The 14814-nt window shown below is 40.9% G+C and overlaps 1 protein-coding gene and 1 long non-coding RNA gene across 2 annotated transcripts; both read right to left on the bottom strand.

The window, feature by feature from the left end:
* Positions 1–1261: 1261 nt before the first annotated feature.
* Positions 1262–14509, bottom strand: LOC113226610. Its single transcript, XR_003310122.1, has 3 exons — positions 14259–14509; positions 13696–13785; positions 1262–1669 (listed from the first exon to the last, which is right to left on the bottom strand). It is a non-coding gene; the product is annotated as an uncharacterized LOC113226610 (long non-coding RNA).
* Positions 3686–10322, bottom strand: LOC113226608 (keratin-associated protein 10-4-like). The gene is made up of 2 exons (XM_026459309.1): positions 4378–10322; positions 3686–4187 (listed from the first exon to the last, which is right to left on the bottom strand). The coding sequence occupies exons 1-2, from the start codon at positions 5628–5630 to the stop codon at positions 3749–3751; spliced, it is 1692 nt and encodes a 563-aa protein (XP_026315094.1). The 5' UTR covers positions 5631–10322; the 3' UTR covers positions 3686–3748.
* Positions 14510–14814: the final 305 nt, after the last annotated feature.

Genomic DNA, 14814 nt, shown 5'->3' with positions numbered 1-14814 from the left:
TGCGTCTTCTTTCTTCCTCGCCGTAGCCCCTCTTGCGTCTTCTTTCTTCCTCGCCGTAGCCCCTCCTGCGTCTTCTTTCTTCCTCGCCGTAGCCCCTCTTGCGTCTTCTTTCTTCCTCGCCGTAGCCCCTCCTGCGTCTTCTTTCTTCCTCGCCGTAGCCCCTCTTGCGTCTTCTTTCTTCCTCGCCGTAGCCCCTCTTGCGTCTTCTTTCTTCCTCGCCGTAGCCCCTCTTGCGTCTTCTTTCTTCCTCGCCGTAGCCCCTGTTGCGTCTTCTTTCTTCCTCGCCGTAGCCCCTCTTGCGTCTTCTTGTTTCCTCGCTGTGGACCCTCTGAGTCTACTTTCTTTCTCGCCATGGACCCTCTTGAGTCTTCTTTCTTCCTCGCCGTAGCCCCTCCTCTTGCGTCTTCTTTCTTGCTCGTCGTAGTTCCTCTTGAATCTCAAGATTATTCGTGGCTGTAGTTTTTCTCTAGTCTTTTTAATCTTCGTGGTTTACAGAACTTTAGTTCTTTACAGTCGTACTAGTAAGAAATCTTTTCTCCTTGGTTTAGTTTCTCTTTAAGTTCTCCCTCGCCGTAGCTCCTCTTACGTCTTCTTTCTTCCTCACCGTAGCCCCTCTTGAGTCTTCTTTCTTCTTTGCCGTTGTCCATCTTGCGTCTTTCTTCCTCGCCGCTGCCCCTCTCGCTTCTTTCTTCCTCGTAGCTGCCCCTCTTGCGTCTTCTTTCTTCTTTGCCGTTGTCCGTCTTTCTTCCTCGCCGCAGTCCGTCTTGCGTCTTCTTTCTTCCTCGCCGCAATCCACCTTGCGTCTTCTTTCTTCCTTGCCGTAGTGCCTCTTGTATTTTCTTTCTTCCTCGTCGTAGCCCCTCGTGTCGTCTTCCTTCCTCGCCGTATATATTTTTACTTGTATGCTTTTTTATTGTAGTTTTTTTTTGTCATAGTGTTTATTTTTTATTGTTTATTTTTTATTGTCTATTTTTTATTGTCTATTTTTTAATGGTCTTTTTTATTTCATTTTTTTTTGGTAAACTTTCTTTTTTACCGACTATTTCGTTTGTATTTTTTTCTTTTTCTTTTGTGACCATTGATGTATTTTTGTTTTGAGAATTTTGCTAAAAGGATTTTTTTGCGTAGTTGTAATGTCCTTTCACGTTTGCTAGCAGACATACCTTGACCGTTTCTTTTGCCTTTGTTTTTTTCTATGATTCCATTTTATTTTCACTATTTGCCATTTTTTTTCCTTTGATGTTGTTTATTACATACCTCCGTGCTTTCTTTTTCATTATTATATAATATATAATACTGTTATCGTTTTTAAATTTCTCACAACATTATAATGAAAATACATACAAACTTGCTTAGTAGTAGGACTATACAATTTGTTAACTTCATCTATAAAAGTTAAGGTTATCGTTAACATTGTTTCGTAGTTCTTATTTTCTTTTTCATTTATGAAGCCATTTGTCCTGATAAACTTCCAACACATCCACCATTTCATTTATTCTTTGCTATCTTTTATGTAATATAATCCGGTGTCGTTATTTTGACCACTGTTTAACATACTACTGAACTAAGTTGCTAATTTTAAGTGCTCTAATCTCGATTATTGTGTTCTCAGTCAATTGTAGTCACATTGCCTTTTTAAACATACTGTCGGCAGTTTTCATTGTGTGACCTGTAAAGTAACAAACTAACCTACCTGACAACAACTTCGCCTGTTCGCTTTCTCATTTTTCCATAATGATACGGAATACCGAAAAAGAATCTGTTTCAATTCTCCAATTTTAAACGAAACCGCTTACTGTATTAATGTGCAAATACTTTCATGAATTAGAGTTTATTTCGTCCTGATTGGCTGTGGTTCTTAAGACGATTTTCCAGTTGACCTAAAACAAATCGCTTACCTAGTTCTCGAGAGACCGTCATAATAACGCGACCTTTATGTTGATATTGGTACCCATTACATGTTTCGCATCTTTCTATTGTTTTTCAGTGTTTGCGTACAATGGCACATAATATCCATTTCTATAAATTCAATTTACATTAAAAAACCTAGTTAATTACACAGCTTTTTTATGTATTTAGGTTTCTCAGTCAACGTATAAATACTATTGCTGTCCATTTACCGATTTGGTAGGTCGTTTGTATAATTTAGTGCTTCTTGACTTTTCTGAAATTTATTATTAGTTGCTGCAAGAAATTTTTTTAACACATCCAAGTAGCGGTAAAGTACTTATTTCGGTAGCAGTTTTTACAATCAAAATTTGTTACAAACATGTCAACATGTGCAGTTATTTACATTTACATGCGTGAAACTTGCTACATCCGTACATCTATTGTTTTGTAAGTAACTTTAAACAACTACATGCAGTTATACTACTTACATTTTCTTTGTAATTTTATTTTGTAAATTGATATTATTTATCTTTACTTCCCGTAATCATAATGACATGCGTACATAATTGTTGAAAGACGTTGTGCCTGCAAGAGATATTACACACATACGTACCAGCTATGCTTTTATAATACGATTATTATCTTTATTTCCATTTTACAAAATTGTGCGAGTCCGCTAGTAATAACTTTTTAATAGTTTATATTCATTCAGTCCCATTCATATCCCATTCAACATTTGCGCGTAATTTTCGAGATCAAATTGGCTGTATGAAAAAGTTACGATCGCTGAAACAACATTAATCTTCTTTTCCTGAAATGTTAGCTAAATTACGTTTAGTTTCCTGAAAAACAATTTCATTACCATCAAAACACCTACTTATTTAGAATGTTTTTACCTTTGTTCCTTGATCGATTATCTATAATTGAATAATCGATAAAGGCGTACATTTACCTTGCTATTTCCAGTATCTGTAAATAAATATTTAGACCAAACCACATATAAAAGTTTCATTTCTATTAACGTGAAAATAATTACCAAAACCTACACAAAAAATTTTTGCTTATTTAGATTTTTAGTGCTAATTTTGTAAGCAAATTACTACTCATCTAAATTCGCGTCAACGTAAAGTAAATATAATAAATTAAAAACACACAAATATACCAAGTACTAGACATGCAAATATGTCAAATAAAGGTAAACACTTAACTACGTATAATAATACACCAAAACAGCGGCTACGTACGTACCCGCTGCTAACAATACCGCATGAAATGGCGTGCGTAGTTTGCTCATAGGTAAATCGACACAGCAAGTATAAGCCACAAGTATCGTTTTATACAGATTTCGCTGTATTTTTTTTATTAATGGTCACATCCCTTGTTAGTTGTCGTATACTGTAGATGTCTGATTTAAGATATGTATATTATATATACACTGCGTATAAAGAAAGCACTTTGCGTGTTGCATAACGAGGATTAGACGCACAGCTTGCGATCTTGGTATATTATTAGTTTTGTGCTTGAGATGATAATAGTATTGTAAAACGTACTTTCGCGTGTTTATGCGACCACGTTTCATTTCAAAGCTGCTTATATTTTATGTAGTAGTCTGGTTGCCAAAGTCAACATTCGTATTTGTTCAAGTATATAGACAGCATCATACTAGCGTATATTAATTGCAGCCACTATTATTCATGTTTTTCGTATGCGGTAATCTGTAATAGAATAACCAACGACAATTCGCATCATACTTGGTTTTGCCAAAGTTGAAAAGAAAAAGTGGTTGATGTCTCACCGTTTGTCTGCTAGTCAACGTCATGAGGAATATTGACGAATCATCAGCAATTGTGGTCTGTAGTCAAGACATTTCACGGCAGGGCAGCAGAACGAACGATCTGGAACACGTTGCAGTACGGCAACAGCCCGAGATGTCGGTTCGTAGTGGTTTTGCAGCAAAGCCAGCGACCGAGACACACTGTGGCGGGGTGGTATCAGCGCCAGTAGACCGGTACGCCGTGGCAGGACGGCAGCAGCGCGAGTAGACCAGCAAGTTGTGACAGGGCAGTAGCGCGAAGTAGACTGGCACGCTGTGGCAGGGCAGCAGCGTAAGTTGACCAGCACGCTGTGGCGATGCTGCAACGCTAGTAGACCGGCACGCTGTGACAGGGCAGCAGCGCGAGAAGTCCGATACGCTGTGGCAGGGCAGCAGCGCGAGTAATCCGACACGCTGTGGCAGGGCAGCAGCGTGTACAATCCAGCACGCTGTGACAGGGCCCCAACACGAATAAACCGGAACGCTGTGACAGCGCAGCAACGCTATGGGACCGGCACGCTGTGACGACCGAGAGACACTGACCGACCGAGAGCAACAGGTGCCAGCGGACCGGCGCGTTGAAACAATGCGGCAGGCGCGATTGAACTAACGCGTTGTAACAGTGCAGCAGACGCGAGTGTACCGCCGCGTTGTGGCCAGAAGCGTGAACGTACCGAGACACGCTGTGCCATGACGGGGCAGTAGCGCGAGTAGACCGGAGCGCTGTGGCAGGGCAGCAGCGCGAGTACACCGGCACGATGTGGCAGGGTAGCAGCGCGAGTAGACCGGCACGCTGAGACTGGGCAGCAGTGCGAGTAGACCGGCCCGCTGTGGCTGGGCAGCAACGCGTGTAAACCGACACGCAGCGTCCGGGCAACAGCACGAGTAAACCGGCACGCTGTGGCAGGGCAGCAGCGCGAGTAGACCGGCACGCTGTGGTTGGGCAGCAGTGCGTGTAAACCAACCGGGCAGCAACACGAATAAACCGGCACGCAGCGGCCGGGCAGCCCGGGCAGCAGCGCGAGTAGACCGGGCAGCAGCGCAAGTAGACCAGGCAGCTGCGCGAGTAGACCGGGCAGCAGCGCGAGTAGACCGGCCCGCTGTAGCTGGGTAGCAGCGCGTGTAAACCGACACGCAGCGGCCGGGCAGCAGCAAGAGTAAACCGGCACGCTGTGACAGGGCAGTAGCGCGAGTAGACCGGCACGCTGTGGCAGGGCAGCAGCGCGAGTAGACTGGCACGCTGTGGCTGGGCAGCAGCGCGTGTAAACCGACACGAAGCGGCCGGGCAGCAACACGAATAGACCGGCACGCAGCAGCCGGGCAGCAACACGAATAAATCGGCACGCTGTGACAGAGCAGCAGCGCGAGCAAACCGGCACGGTGTGGTAGGGTAGTAACGCGAGTAGACCAGCACGCTGTGACAGGGCAGCAGCGCAAGTAGACCGGCACGCTGTGGTTGGGCAGCAGCGCAAGTAGACCGGCACGCTGTGGCTGGGCAGCAGCGTGAGTAGACCGGCACGCTGTGGTAGGGCAGCAGCGTGAGTAGACCGGCACGCTGTGGCAGGGCAGCAGCGTGAGTAGATCGGCACACTATGGCAGGGCAGCAGCGCGAGTAGACCGGCACGCTGTGGCTGGGCAGCAGTGCGTGTAAACCGACATGCAGCGGCCGGGCAGCAACGCGAATAGATCGGCACGCAGCGGCCGGGCAGTAACGCGAATAGATCGGTACGATGTGACAGGGCAGCAGCGCGAGTAGACCGGCACGCTGTGGCACGGCAGCAGCGAGTAGGCCGGCACGCTGTGACACGGCAGCAGCGAGTAGACCGGCACGATGTGACAGGGCAGCAGCGAGAGTAGGCCGATACGCTGGGACTTGGCTGCAGCGCGAGTAGACCAGTACGCTGTGACAGGGCATCAGCGCGTACATACCGGAACGCTCTGGCAGGGCAGCAACGCGACTAAACCGATACACTAGGGCAAAATAGCAGCGCGGGTTGCCCGACACGGAGCTCAAACCGTGACTAAATTGCGCTGCAATTGGGGTGCCTCCACATGTCGTGGCTAAAAAGAGCAGCGCCAGTAGTTTTCGTCATTCCGTAAAAAAGTAGGTGCAGCAGTGTATTGATAGTTAGACATACTGCAAATTCTTGTAGACGATGCAATCCTAGCTAAACATTCCAAAACAGACACGAAAGTTTAGGGTTAGTAAAAGAGCAGTAATGCTCTTTAGTAATATTTCTGTTTTGAATAAAGTTTGTACCTATAGGTAGTTGCGCTGAGACGAGGTAACTGCGTGAAGAATCCGGAATACGGATAACTTTCGCCCTTGGCTGATAAGGGCAGCGGAGAGGAAGTCTCATCAAACCGTGACAAGGCAGCGACGGCTTCTTCTCACCCGGGGTTTTGGGGCGCTGGGGCAGAGCAGGCTAACACACCGTGGCAAAGAGCGCAGCGGCTGGAGTGTCGTAACACACCGTGGCTAAATAGCCAGTCGACGGCAGTTCTAGTCACAACGTGGTTAAAGAACGCAGCGGTGGACTACCAGTTAACACACCGTGCGTGAGTAGCAGAGGTTAATTAAATGTGCTGAGTGACAGCAGCAGAGATCTTGGTTGCCCCATAAACGATGGATTTAGTACACATCCGTCAACGATACAGATCTAGCTAAACATAATAAAAACAAAAACTAATTAGGGTTAATATTAGAGCAGATAGGCTGCTCTTGCTATTTAATCGCATCTTATAAAATGTACTGTTACATCTATTATCGATTGAGCCTTTACCATCTCTTTGTTTAACGTCGATACGCAATGAAATTAGTCTTCCAATCACATTAGCAAGGGCATCGTCTCGCGACAGTGATCTAAGATTATTGGTCAATGCACACGTGCTGACTCGCACCTATAACAGACACAGAGCACAACTATTGCAAATGTGTTAGCGTTAACACAGACCCATTTTGGTTACCAAATTTTGTATCAAATCCACCAAAGCTATTCGTAGGATCTAACTACCCGTTTATACAACGTATGTTCATCAATCAGCACTAAATAAATTCTAATACATTAGATATGTTAACGCACGTATACGGTACATTAACTATAAGCTAGTTAAATTAACCACACTAATTGGCCATTATTTTTTTACACAGTAAGTATTAAACAGACAGAAGCAAGCAATTTTGTTTTAAGTACTCATTACGAGCAATTTTTAATAAAAGTCCATTATGTTTAATACTAAACCACAAAACACCTACCATGCATACGTTTATTTGTTACCTTTTCAACCCGTACTATCATGTTTTTCGAATGTATGTGTTGAGTGTAATTTAATTTGTTTGTTTATAACGTTTTCTTTATTGCGTGCACTTTTGTTTGCCATCAAACTTTTTGACTCACTCGGTTTGAACAGCCACGACCTAAATTTGAACAGAACAACATACGAAAAAGAATGGGTTGAAGAATGATTTCACATCCACATTATAAAAGTTAATGAAAACAAAAACCAAACTTTACCACCATATAAACATTAACACAATGAAAATTCACTAAAATCGATGAGGAATACTAGAGGTTGCATTAATTTTATCCATATAAAATGCATTTAAGACACATACACTACCCCAACTGTAACACTGCACTTCACATTGCTCCTTAGTCACATGATCATCAATTTCTTTACGTTACAAACGGAATATCATTCATTCCGACGGGTCGTTTTCTATGTAGTACTGTGTCTTAGTGGCAGCTACAACCAACCATTAGGAAGATTATCTAGCTGAACAAAGTAACAAAGAGAACAGGCAATCGTTATGTACAAGGAAAAATTATCAAATTTGTTAGTATATAAAATTCATCGTTACCAAAAAGACGTAGGCTATCATACCGCAAGCTTGGGATCCATTCTGATGTTAGCATAGTATAGATCGCAGCCCGAATTTGCACTCAAGCACGGTTCCTTACTTTTCTAGGTCAGGGCCTATAGTGAAATAATAAAACCCCGACCAACATTTTGGTTAAGCGCACAATAAATGATCATCTGTTTTACCACTATTAATCGTTTCTGAAGTGTTATCGCTCTGTCATTTGATTTCTTTCTACACACGGTTTGAATTGTTGTTATAAAATGTGCGAAACATTTTGAAGATATATCCATTTGCACAAATTTGTTGCCATTTTGTACGAAGTATTGTAAACATATTCCACTTCGAGATAAAGTCAGGAACTGTCAAACAAAAATCACCACCACACGACATCATTAGGAGCCTTAAGAGGCGTGTACCTCTGTGCATTTGCATTCATAAAACTATTGCAGTATTATCTAAAATTTAGATAGCTACAAGAGAAAAGGTAGTCAGATTTTACCATAAACACTTGTTTTTCCTTAAATAGTTGTGCAGTAGATGAAAGTCATAGGCAGGTCAATATCAGTCTAGTAGCACCAAGCAGTCAACCATTATAAGCTGAACAAAATAAACGGCGCTTCCAAAATAAAGGGAGATAACATAATGCTAAATGCTTCCAGTTATTAACTTTCTGTGGTTTCTGGCAACATGCAAAAATTGTCTACTTGCCAGTATAGACATACAGACAAAACATTTTGGAAATATAGGTTTAGCACTAATTATTTATACGTCCAATTCAACTGAAAGTTTTGTAGTTCACTAGGCCATGCTCCACAAGCCACTGTCAAACAAAATAAAACAACCACAAACAACGTTAAGAGCCTTAAAAGTACGATACCTGTAAACGTCTTCTATACATTCAAGTTTCAAACTTTTATAGAATTTATGTACAATTTAGCAACAAGAAAAATGGTAAAATTTTACCAGTATTGAATTTGAGTCGTCACCCGTTTTAGTTGCTCAGCAAGTAGCTTATAATGGCAGCTATATAAATATCTTGTAGCACCATGTAGCCAGGCACTTCAAGCTGTATAAAATAAAAAAAGGCAAATCCAAAAATTACAGGGATCCAAGGGTCATTTAACCCCGATTTTCTGTTTGTAAGAAACAGGAGACCACTTTTTAGATTTCTGGGAACTAGCAGATTTTCCATTTTCCATTATTTTTGGAGAAATGCAAACATTTATTTCAGATAAAATTACATCTTCTGTGGACATTTGAGTCTTACTGCTTATGCTGTCATGCTTCTGCTTTCAAGATACAATCAGGAACTGTTAACAAAAAAACACCACCACAGAACATTGTTAGGAACCTTCAGGCGTCATACCTCTCATTTTACTACATTCCGATTTTTCAAGAATTGCATCATTTATCTACAATGTAGTTAAGTAGCTACAAGAAAAAATGTTATGATTTACCACTATGTAACTCAGGTGTTTTCAAATTGAGTTGTGCAGCTGGTGAAGTCGAAGGCAGCTCAATATTCGTCTAGTAGCACCCTTCAAGCTGTGCAAAACAAACAAAACGGCGCTTCTAAAAGATTAGAGGGAGCTAAGGGTCCTATTCAACCCTTAAGTTCAAGTTTTTCCAATATTTTGAGTTATGATGAAACTTCCCGATTGATTTTTGGAACACGCTGTATTTTTATAATTTTCTAATACGTTGCTGAGACGTACAGACAAAACAATTTAGAGATCATACCAGTTTGTCAGGTTCATCACAAAATCTTCCACGTCGTAGTGAAGACACCCTTCCACTTGAGATAGTCTCGAAGTCTACACTAAGCTCCGTAAACCACTGTCAAACAAAAACAAACCACCGCGCGACAAAGTTAGAAACCTCGCGGTACGTGTTTTCTATATATTCAACTACTGCAGGTTTTATCTGTAATTCGGTTAGGTAGCTACAAGAAACAATGGCATAGAATTTACCAGTATTCAACTTGGGTGTTCAGTCTTAGCTCTGCAGAAGGCAAACTTCAATGGGTGCTTAATACACTCGTCGAAGATTACCACGCAGCCAACTAGTTCCAACTGTACAAAACAAAACAAACGGCACTTCCAAAAAGTAAGGAGTTACTCTGCTATTTGAGTCAATTGGCGTTTCCATGATAGCGTTTCCTTATTCAAGCAAGAAAAAAATCCATATATACCATTTGATATGCTCACGTTCTATGCTTTCCATGAAGGTCAATTTTCTTCAATTTTATCGAAAGCTTCAAAGACAAGTCACGGTCTTCGCTGTAGCATCCGGAAGGACTATAGCTAAACAAATCCCAAACAAATCGAATGCACATTATTTTGGATTATAGTGCCAGTTGAGAACATTTGCTGTATTTTGATTGTATAAAGTAAGTCGTTTCAAGTCACGTTGTTGGTACTTATTTCAGGAACAGCAAGGGCAATCCGCATCATCATCAGATCCACATCTAGCTGAACAGAAAATGATAAAAGGACGATCGAAAATAATCCCCGTGGCCCGAGACAGGGTGTAATTAATGCCATGTTTGAAGAATCATGGTCATAGGGTTTCCGTTTCCAATTATAACTTCATGAAATTAAATTTTAAAAAGTGTACCTAAAACCAGAAGCAGAGGTGAACAATGCTGCATGGTGTGCCTTTTACAATTTTACAGCTTTCCGTCATGACGCCAGTTAGGAACCATACATATATGCATATTACCTCAAAGTTAACCGGATCTTTAGCTGTGTAAAAACAGAACAAGCAGCAAATGGCAAATATTCTAAACATAGCCATACCTTTTCTAAAGTATCAAGTAAGCTTTATTGCTATTAGTTTTCTAAAACTTTGCCAGAAAAAAACATTATATAGAGTTATTACTAAACATACGTCCAATCCAAATATTTGTAATAGTGTTCCACATTGAGCGTTCCGAAAAAAAAACCAGTTTATAGCTGTGCACATTTTAAGGTCATGGTCCTAAAATTGTCCTCGTCCTCTATGTATATAATGTATTATTATTGCTGAATGACCTAGATGAATAAAACGAAAATTTCGTCCGATAGCAGGTGTCGAATTGCTCCAAGTAATGAAATTGGCTATGGTCCTTTTATTTTAGGTTATCCTTAGTGTTATTTATAACTTGGTACCCTTCGTTGGGTAAATATTCCTCAAGTTTGCTCGGTTATTGTTTGATAATAATTTATAAAAGGTTTATTCCAACACACCATCTCGTTATACCTGAAGAGACTCATAATAAAACAAAGGCGATTTTACTCGCCATTACGACAAAAGCTGTGTCAATAAGCCATTAAAATGTTATAGCAAAATAGTTTTGTTCTAATACAGGTTAAGTATAATAAATAAATCCTTTAAAATTTGTTAGCCTTAAATATTTCATCATTGCGTCCTGAAAAGAATTCCTAGTTAGGTACAGTACCTTCAACTTGAACATAAATCAGTACTTTTGTACATACTGTCCTTAATATAAATGCTACTGTTTTCCTACTTTTGCACCTCTAATGATATCATTATGCACCTCAATATTGCCAGTCACTATTTTACAGTTTATTTAGTTTAGTTTATTCATATAGTCAGCAAGATTTTGGATCTTATTATACTCTTAATGTGTTTTTGATGATTCTCTATGAACTATTCTATCTCCATCTGAATAATTGTTATGAACTAATTGAGTAAATATTTCTCATTTAAATGTAAATAAACCTGAAAAATAAAAGACAGAAAGATTCGACTATTAGCAGGCCCTAATACCGAATGGATATTTCAGTAAGTGAAAAGTTAGTGTTACTCACCAAGTGAGATTTTGCTCGTCGTTTCTTTGTCTGTATAAAATGAATCAACCTCAGATGTAATTTGTTATCAATCTGAAAGCGCTGTGCAGAAGTCAAGGCATTTTATGGTATTAGTTGTTCTGCTACTGTGTACACCGCCTGTTTTACTTAATTAGTTTATTGACACCGCATTCCACGTAGAATCCGCATCTTAAGCTGGAATTTCCACGTTATCGTACTCGGCAGTTGATGTAGCGTTATGGAAAATTCCACTTACCTACACCCAAAACGTTCCACTCGACACAGACCTTCAGTTTAACATTCCAACATTACATCAGATGATGTTCATTTCTATAACTAATTTTCGTACTATAATAAGTTATAATCATAATATTGGCCTAAAATTATGTCCAATACAGGTTTCGGACTTATCTGTGTTGTTGGTGTACTGGTTATTAACTGGGGCGTGGTGCGTGTTAGTTGGCCCCGGGTCACCCGAGGCGCGCCGCGGGGTAAGCCTTCAGCCGGGAAGGACTACACCTCCTTTCGTTTATCCTCACGTGAATCTTGTTCACGACAGCCACTAGCCCCAGTCCAGTCGATAGCTGTGAAGTTTGCATATCAATCAATAATTGTCCTCACCATGTTGGACTATTTGATGTATAGGCTTTAACAGATATAGTTTAAAAAACATTTCCAAGTACCACCAAACTACTAGGAAAAAAATATAAGAGAAAACAAGACTTAAGTTAGTGACGTAGTGCAAGAGGTACAGAAATTACTTAAGAAATAATCTAAATACATGATTCCAGCAACTCAACTCACCATTGCATTAAATAGATCCACATCTTCCTAATTTCATTTTCATATTTCGTTACAGACCGTTCAGAGTTACTACAGGTGCTTTGGCATGTTCAAGATATTTTCTTGTTTATAGATTGTCCCGGATTTCTATCAGCCCACTCTTGTTGCGTTATACATTTCATTTCATTGTAGACTTAGTAAATGTGTTCATTGTTACCTACGCAATATCTTGATACGGCTCGCGACCTGGCGTCAAGGTAGCTGCTTTGCGTTTTAACCTTCCTTTTCAACTTGCTCGTCAAGCATCACGTAAACCACACTGAGAAGTTTAGATTAAACACACAAGCCAAACAGTCGTTCCAAATCGGTTCAATTAGTCTTGAGTAATTTTGACTACAGACCACTAAACTAAATAACTTATATTCGAGAAAAAAGCTTGTGATCTTAACAGAAATAGAATTGTACGCAATTAAGTAGGTAGTCAACATGCAAGCACTAAAATGTGTTATGGAAAATATACACGACGTTTTCGTTTTACCTAAAAGTGAAAGGAGGATGACGAGCTGCGCCGTACGAGGTAGGTACGTTGTGGCGGTAGGGGTCATGGAATAACTTCCACCTGTTAACAGGTGAACGCAATGTAGCGCCGCTGCGCACTCGCGGCCGTGTCTTCCGCTAAGTGCCTGTTCGGATGGAATGGTGCATAACAAATAATGCCCTCGGGCATTTATAGGCACATTACAAATCAAGTGAATGACTCATCACCTTCACAAACCTTTAGTCTCATAGACTACTCAAGACACTTTGTAAACAGGTGTGACTCACCATTGTAATTCCTAAGTCATTTTTATTTCCTTTAATTACATTTTTTGAGTTATATAGAATGTTCTGGACGAGTGCGTCGATGCTTGTGATTGCGACCGCAGCTTTCATAGCAGTGGAAACCAGCTCCGGGAGTTATCATGGAGCCCCTCGAAGCGGTCAGGTTCTGAGAGAGATCTAAGACACTTTACAGGCAAGGCCCGCGTGCGGGCCGATATACAGCTATCTACATGATGAAATTATGGCGCAATCTCCTAACGTTTACCTAGGTGGGCTGACAAACCGGGACTCGAGCGAGTGTTACGTAGTTCCGTGCCGTTTACTGCGGCGTTGCTATCAGCAGCACAGTGTGACGAAGTGCGTTAGGCAGCATTGGAACAGGAACAGCCGCTGGCCGCCAACTGCTGACTCATACAGTCGCGCAGCTTCGCCTTCAGTCACGTTCTCCTCGAAGTGGATGATGTCATGGAATAACACATGTGGGTGAAATCACAGCAAAAAATAAAATAAATCCAGAGAGACACCATTTGTTTCCAAAATTCGTTTTTATTTTTCATAGGTACTTAAATATAAGTTACAAATTTTCTTATTCAATATGAATAAAATCAAATTCCAATTTATGCATTAGAGATAAATTGAAAAAATTAAACTAATACCTATATATGTACAACAACTGACTAAATAAATAAATGCGTGATACCGTTACAAACCCATATTGTGGCTAGCTGCCTGCGACCGCGCCCGCCCGGGCAACCAAGATGGCGGCCGGCGGATGCAGACCCACGCGAAACGCAATGGGACTGTAATTTAGAAAAACACCCTACATATATCACAGATCCAGAGATTTTTACATTACCTAGGCTTCGTTACTTTGGTACAGGCTTGACACTGTCTAATTCTTTGAAAAAGCTATCTAGACCGCTGAGATCATTCTTCCATATATTATCGATTTTCTCTCGCTGTTGTTTGACCATTTCTTCTTCAATATTACTCAGTCCAAGGCTCGCTTGCATCTGAGCCCACTTTCTGGCACGTTCTCTTTGTTTCATAACGAGTTCACTCTCAGCTCGGGATAGAGAGTTACTCAAGATGGCGATTACTCGCAAATCACGCTTTCTCTTCGTCTTTGCACTCATAGATTTATTTTTAACTTGACGAACCCAGTTAGATAAGGATTCGGATTTGCTTTCACAAAAGTCAACGACAGACTTTTCGTTTGAACTGTAGCCCATGGTTTGAGAAGCGGGCAAAATATTGTGGTGACACTACACACCTGAATCCACCAGGCAAGTCTTTGTAGAACTGCAACACTTCACGACACAACACGTCTACACCGCACCACGCCGAAAGCCAATAATGAGGGCGCTGACGTCACGGTTGCCTTTTATATCGTCCGGGGCCTCACTCGACTCGCTGCTGCGCAGTTGCTTCAAAATGGCGGCACACCTCACGGAGGGGCACGGGGCGATGGAGCCCACGTAACCCACGATCAATCAATATCAAAGGAGCGTTCCAAAACCCGATCTGTCACAAGCTGTATTTACTTACTGAATAGTTTTACTTCCATAATATAATTACCATCAAATTTTAATCCTTTTTGATTATTTTAGCAAGGTTAGTATGTTCCACATGTATAATTTTCTTGATTCGTTGAATCAAACTCAGTAATTTCAACCCAACCAAGCTATGATATTATTATACCTATTACTGCAATCAAGAAAAACAAAGAACTAAGCACTTTACCAAAATAATGTTGTCTAAGTCATTTGATCGATAAAATTTAAATTTACGTATTGGAATTCTGATCTTTTTTTTTTCATTTTTCGTAA

This window comes from Hyposmocoma kahamanoa, unplaced genomic scaffold (genome assembly GCF_003589595.1).
Source record: "Hyposmocoma kahamanoa isolate Upper Pololo Valley unplaced genomic scaffold, ASM358959v1 192, whole genome shotgun sequence".
Taxonomy (NCBI): Eukaryota; Metazoa; Arthropoda; class Insecta; order Lepidoptera; family Cosmopterigidae; genus Hyposmocoma; species Hyposmocoma kahamanoa.
This window is presented reverse-complemented; position numbering and strand designations above follow the sequence as displayed.